Source organism: Gymnodraco acuticeps, unplaced genomic scaffold (genome assembly GCF_902827175.1).
Source record: "Gymnodraco acuticeps unplaced genomic scaffold, fGymAcu1.1, whole genome shotgun sequence".
Classification (NCBI taxonomy): domain Eukaryota; kingdom Metazoa; phylum Chordata; class Actinopteri; order Perciformes; family Bathydraconidae; genus Gymnodraco; species Gymnodraco acuticeps.
This window is the reverse complement of record NW_022992140.1, coordinates 392,605-399,234: the sequence shown is the minus strand read 5'-3', so window position 1 is coordinate 399,234 and position 6,630 is coordinate 392,605. Positions and strand designations below refer to the sequence as shown.

The window sequence follows — 6,630 nt, the reverse complement described above, 5'->3', positions numbered from 1 at the left end:
GTGAACAGAATCTCGGTTGTGAATTTGGATGGACCTTGGCAACAGCAGTTCAGCGCAGACTTCCCTGAATGCAGATTGGAGGAACAAGCTGGAATGTCAAGGGAGGATCTCAAGTATAAGAAGTTTGCAAAGAGTGTTTTTTTCAGCAAGAGTCGAAGAGGAAGTGTAAAAAGAAAAGTTTTAAAGATGAGAAGAAGCCTCATCTCAAATCCCAACAAAAGCCCTCTCCTTCAACGGCTGCTCAGAAAGGCCCCGCTGCAAACAAAGAAATGGAGAACATGAAGTGGACCAACGTGCTCTACAAGGCCGAAGGACTCAAAGACAACGAGGACATGCTGAGCTCCTCGTTAAAGGAGTGGGGCGATCAAAGCGAGAATATCGTGGAGAAGATGAATAAACGGAAGAACATCCGACATCAGTGACATCTTTTCCACAGTATTGACTCTTTTCGACTGACAGACTTAAAGGACACTAAGGATTATCTTTGACTGAGCCAAGGCGGTGGTACCTTTTGGCCTAACTGACTTGTGACTCGTACACAGAAAAGAAGAAGGAAAACTACACATACATCAACTGCATGGACTTGATTACTAAGTTATAATTGTCACATGTCTCCCATTTGAATTGTTAGTAATTATTACGTATACTATCCTAATAATTAGAGGCTGGCGTGTCGGAGCCATGATCGCTGTTGATTGGTTGGCTTGGGTCACATGGGTATGGGTGGCACTCATTATAATCCTGTTCACCTGTATGAGGTGTGAGTGTGTGGAAGAGAGGGTGACACGGGGCCGTTGTACTTTTTTGTTGACCGCAAGATTACAATTGCTTCGATTATAACAATGTATATGTCTGAGAACAGAGTTTTTTCATTATACTACGAAACAGAGCTTTGGATATCAGCAAGTACTTTTTTAGCGTGTCATACAACAGCAAACAGGCCCGGCCTCAGCCTCTCAGCGACTTAGTTTGTTTCCTGCTGTCGCTACACCATCCAACAGTTAATCAGTACAACCAAACATTTTATTCTGGTTAAGAAGATGGTTGGTTTCACACGACAACATATTCTAACATCAAGTCTGAGCAGAAACATTGGCTTTTTGACATGTCATTTTTGTGTTCATGATATTTGTATCATGTTGTTGCATCTGCTTTATAAAGTATCATAACCATCATGCTTTGGGTCATTACGTTACTTCTCAGTTCCACTTTGCTTAGAAGCTACTAGCCTTACTTCTGTTTAAAGTCTCTTTGCAAGTTGGAGTCAGCTCTCTGAAGATGTGTTGCAGCAATGCGCTGTTTTCCAGTTTTCGTCCTGAAGCTTTTTCTCTTATTGAATTGGAGTTATTTTTACAAAGAGACTTGACGTCAAGAGAATAATTCAGTTTGCATTGTCTGTGAATTATATTAGTTTTTTCTTGTATATCATTGTTTGCTTATCCTATAAAATACAGCAGATGGTATTTTCACGCAGAGTGAGATGTGTACATTTAATAAAACAGGAAACTATTATTCATTTAGAGATTGAACAGCAAGTGCAGAAAGTACTAAAGGTTGGGGGTGGGGGGCGGGACTTGTCACTTCAAAACCACGGTGTGATCTAGACTCTGAAGCCTGTCAACAGTTAGGCCTGGGGTATGGGATTTGTTTTCTCAAGTTGTTTATCTTTATAAAAAAGAGATGGTGTTAGACCCTATGTGTTAGACACTGAAGCGTGTGTGAGTTCATCTGGACATGTTGACAGGCTTCAGAGTCTAGATCACACCGTGGTTTTGAAGTGACAAGTCCCGCCCTCCACCCCCAATCTTTAGTACTTGCTGTTCTGTGTGTGTGTGTGTGTGTGTGTGTGTGCGTGTGTGTGTGTGTGTATGTGTGTGTGTGTGTGTGTGTGTGTGTGGGGGTGTGTGGTGTGTGTGTGTGTGTGTGTGTGTGTGTGTGTGTGTGTGTGTGTGTGTGTGTGTGTGTGTGTGTGTGTGTGTGTGGTGTGTGTGTGTGTGTGTGTGTGTGTGTGTGTGTGTGTGTGTGGTGTGTGTGTGTGTGTGTGTGTGTGTGTGTGTGTGTGTGTGTGTGTGTGTGTGTGTGTGTGTGTGTGTGTGTGTGTGTGTGTGTGTGTGTGTGTGTGTGTGTGTGTGGCTTTAAGGTTTAGAGGAAGGGAAATGCTTTGAAATACTCTACGGACTGTGGTCGCCTGACCTGATTATTAACGTGTCTTTATGTTCTTCATTTTCACCATGATAAACATCTTTGCCTACTCTTGTCTTCTTTCTGGTGAGTTCATTTTTTATTATTCTCTTCTGTTTGATTTTTTGTTTATTTGCTAAATAAATAATTGAGTAGTTCTCTTTAAAAAAGTTAAACGTTGTCGATACAAATAGTTAATTCAATCAATGTGATAAATAATGTACACATTTGACTTCATTTGAGCATTGACACTTAAATACCAATAATACAACATGTTTAATGTTTCCTTTATTTCCACTTGTAGCTCTGAGTTTTGTGGAGATGAAGATTCTCAGCATAAGAGGCTGTGTTGGGGAAAGAGTGACGTTCAAATGCTCAGACTGGAACACTGTGCTTGATGCAAGATCTTATGATAAGTACTTTTGTAGACGTCCATGCACCGAACGCAAACACATCATCATCAAAGCAGCATCTGGAAAGACTACACAAGGAAACAGAATTCAAATATTTAACAGAGGAAATGATTTATTTGTGACCTTCACTAATCTGAAAAAGTCTGACGCTGACACATATTACTGTAGAGTGAAGAGGAATGGTCCTGATCCATGGATAAAGGTGGTTCTTAAAGTTACAGATGGTAAGTTGATGCTCTTTAGTTTAAAATCAATCCTTGATAAAAAGTAATAACTGTTCAAATAGTTGCTAAATGAATGTACTTTGTGTCTATCATTTTCAGCTGCGTCTTACGGTCCCAAGAGAACTCCAGAAACAGTGGACACATTTACAACTCTGCCACCAGCAGTGTCAAACAGCTCCACTCTGCCTTCAAACAGCTCAGATAATATCACTGATGTGTCTGCATCGAACACGACCCTGAATACTCCGACACCTTCTGCACCAGCAACACAAGCAGCCGGTGAGAAGTGCACTTGTGTACATTTGATCAAATTGTAATGCTGAGTGTATACATAATATTTTCAATGCTATAGTTGAATGATGCTCGAGCTGTTCAGAAACCCATCCATTTAAAGTCTCTCTTTTCTAACGTGGTGCTTGCCCTTAAGTCTCGATGCCTTATCAGTGAAATGATGTTATAGTATTATTCATTACATGGACCATAGTGATTGTGAGGAGTGAACTGCATTTGATCAATCTCTTAATCCCTCCTTTCCTCTCTTTGGCAGGAAGTGTACCATATTTGATTGCTGGTCTTATTTTTACATTCGCCTTAGTGATGGTCGTGCTGCTGCTTACCAGGAAGCTGATGAAGAGAGGACGGAGTAAGACACACAAACCGACTGCCTTCAATGCTGGTTCATAGTATAAGAACAATAATATGTAGACCTCTAAATACCGGACAATATACATTAAATATAAGAACATAGGATGCACTGCAGTAAGTGTAAGCACGTATCCAGGAAAGCCACTGTTCTGTAAACACAGAATTACTTAACATCAAATGATCATTATTTTGGTCAGGTTTATAAACGAATGCATTTTTCCCAGGAGGCCTTGATGTCAGCTCCCCACACGAGGACATATACAATGTGAGTTCATGCCATTTTGAATCTTTAAATATGTTCATGGCTGTTTCTGTTGGATCTTCCACACATGCTTAAATACTTCCTCAGCTGGTTTTTTCATCCTGTTAAGAACTTCTTGATCTCTGGATCAAGTAACACAAAAAAATCCCAAATAATAACGTAAATATAAAATATTGTATTTTGTTTTAATGAATTTGCTTACTTGGCTGCAACAGGAGACATCGATACATATTTGTGAAAACTGCAAATACTACAACAAATATGATTGCTTTCAACTAACCTCGTACAGTTGTGTGAAATCTGTTGAAATAATACATTTGAATAAAGTCAGCATTATAGTTTTTCAGTGTGTATCTCTATAGAAATGTCATGGAAATCCATCCAATAGTTGATCAGATACAAATTATAATTGTATTCTGGCTAAAAGAAACATGGTTTCACAATACAAGGAGAGTTACATTTTAAAGTCTGAGCAGAAACATTGACTTTTTAAAATAATGTTGTAGTACTTGTATTCATGATACCGAGAATTTGCAGAGAGGAAAAACAAAACACGTGTTCGTTGACACTTGAGCTACTTGTTGCATCTGCTTTATAAAGTATCATAACCATATCATGCTTTGGGTCATTACGTTACTTCTCAGTTCCACTTTGCTTAGAAGCTACTAGCCTTACTTCTATTTAAAGTCTCTTTGCAAGTTGGAGTCAGCTCTCTGAAGATGTGTTGCAGCAATGCGCTGTTTTCCAGTTTCATTTACATCTGGAAGAAACACATGTTCTTTTCCTCTGTTTAACATGGTTACCATCTCTCAACACAAGTCATCCATGTTATGTTCCCACAGAGTGCACGGCCTGATGAAGTCTACCAATCCCTCCACCCGTTGACAATGGATGAAGACCAAGTGTACAGCTCTCTCACAGAGGGGTCTGCTCTCCACACAACTTTAGACGACCACTGCAGCAGAAAATAATGATTCAATCTTTATTATATGTGAGATAAATGCAAACATTTCACCTCCGTCCTGAAGCTTTTTATCTTTTTGAATTGGAGTTATTTTTACAAAGAGACTTGACATCAAGAGAATAATTCAGTTTGCATTGTCTGTGAAATGAAGCTCAGCGTAAGTTCAACCAGGAAGACCGTCTATTCACTATTCCTACGTAACTACTCTCTCTCCTCTCAATAAGTGATCGGGGCGTCACTCTCCAGCTTAACCAATCACTTCGCTCTAAGCCTATCATAGCGCTCTGCCAAACCTTTTAAATCTGCTCTCCCCTCTGACAGCTGTCATTTCAGGTGACTCCATGCAACCCTCATCCACCCCTTTTCACCTCCTGTCCCTCTGAATCCAGGTTCAAGCTAGCTAAGCCCCTCCCCTTCAGACCGAACCCAACTATCCATTCACCACCACCAGGGTCAAGCTAAGCCCCTCCCCTTCAGACCGACTCCAACTATCCATTCACCACCACCAGGGTCAAGCTAAGCCCCTCCTCTTCAGACGAAACTCAACTATCCATTCACCACCACCAGGGTCAAGCTAAGCCCCTCCCCTTCAGACCAAACCCAACTATCCATTCACCACCACCAGGGTCAATCTAAGCCACTCCCCTTCAGACCGACCCAACTATCCATTCACCACCACCAGGGTCAGGCTAAGCCCCTTCCCCTTCAGACCGAACCCAACTATCCATTCACCACCACCAGGTTCAAACTAAGCCACTCCCCTTCAGACCGACCCAACTATCCATTCACCACCACCAGGGTCAAACTAAGCCACTCCCCTTCAGACCGAACCCAACTATCCATTCACCACCACCAGGGTCAAGCTAAGCCACTCCCCTTCAGACCGACCCAACTATCCATTCACCACCACCAGGGTCAAGCTAAGCCCCTCCCCTTCAGAGCGAACCCAACTATCCATTCACCACCACCAGGGTCAAGCTAAGCCCCTCCCCTTCAGACCGACCCAATTATCTATTCAGCACCACCAGGGTCAAGCTAAGCCCCTCCCCTTCAGACCGACCCAACTATCTATTCACCACCACCAGGGTCAAACTAAGCTCCTCCCCTTCAGACCGAACCCACTATCCATTCACCACCACCAGGGTCAAGCTAAGCCCCTCCCCTTCAGACCGACCCAATTATCTATTCTATTCACCACCACCAGGGTCAAGCTAAGCCCCTCCCCTTCAGACCGACCCAACTATCTATTCACCACCACCAGGGTCAAACTAAGCTCCTCCCCTTCAGACCGAACCCAACTATCCATTCACCACCACCAGGGTCAAGCTAAGCCCCTCCCCTTCAGAGCGAACCCAACTATCCCTTCACCACCACCAGGGTCAAGCTAAGCCACTCCCCTTCAGACCGACCCAACTATCTATTCACCACCACCAGGGTCTAGACCCCAGGGGGGTTTCATTTGATCGGTTCAACCCTCCCGAATGATACTTCCTGCACAACGGGGCCTAATCGCCAAAATCACCATTACATTCATTTGCGTATCTTTGCAATAAATATGTATTCTTACATCAAAACCGTCTCTCCTGATTGAATTATATTAGTTTTTTCTTGTATATCATTGTTTGCTTATCCTATAAAATACAGCAGATCGTATTTTCACGCAGAGTGAGACGTGTGTCCATCACATTACTCCACAGAGCTTTGATCTTTTTTGTACACATTTCTTTTTTTCTAGTTTCCAATCAAACATAATTTTGAGACTCCCTAAAATGCTGCTCTGAAGTCAGTTGTGGTGGACACAAGCAATGGCTCATAGATTCAGATTTGTTTAAGCAACACACCTTTATGGTTATTTGTTATGCACTTGCTGTTACGAACTCAGAAACTCAGGGTATAGGACCCAAATGCACGACCCAGGAGACAGAGGTAAAGTATTAGTAA

At 42.2% G+C, this 6,630-nt stretch overlaps 1 protein-coding gene across 3 annotated transcripts; it reads left to right on the top strand.

Annotated features, from left to right (window-relative positions):
- The first annotated feature begins 2,061 nt into the window (after positions 1–2,061).
- LOC117538288 (CMRF35-like molecule 5) lies at positions 2,062–5,159 on the top strand. Of its 3 annotated transcripts, XR_004567828.1 has the most exons (7): positions 2,062–2,268; positions 2,486–2,818; positions 2,918–3,097; positions 3,366–3,461; positions 3,688–3,728; positions 4,568–5,078; positions 5,141–5,159. XR_004567828.1 is itself a non-coding variant. In XM_034203891.1 (6 exons), the coding sequence occupies exons 1-6, from the start codon at positions 2,214–2,216 to the stop codon at positions 4,694–4,696; spliced, it is 786 nt and encodes a 261-aa protein (XP_034059782.1). In that variant the 5' UTR covers positions 2,062–2,213; the 3' UTR covers positions 4,697–5,109. The 3 variants fall into 3 exon arrangements, 2 of the variants coding, with proteins under 2 accessions (XP_034059782.1, XP_034059781.1); XM_034203891.1 differs by lacking the exon at positions 5,141–5,159 and having other exon boundaries at positions 3,414–3,461; positions 4,568–5,109; XM_034203890.1 differs by lacking the exon at positions 5,141–5,159 and having other exon boundaries at positions 4,568–5,107.
- The last annotated feature ends 1,471 nt before the right edge of the window (positions 5,160–6,630 follow it).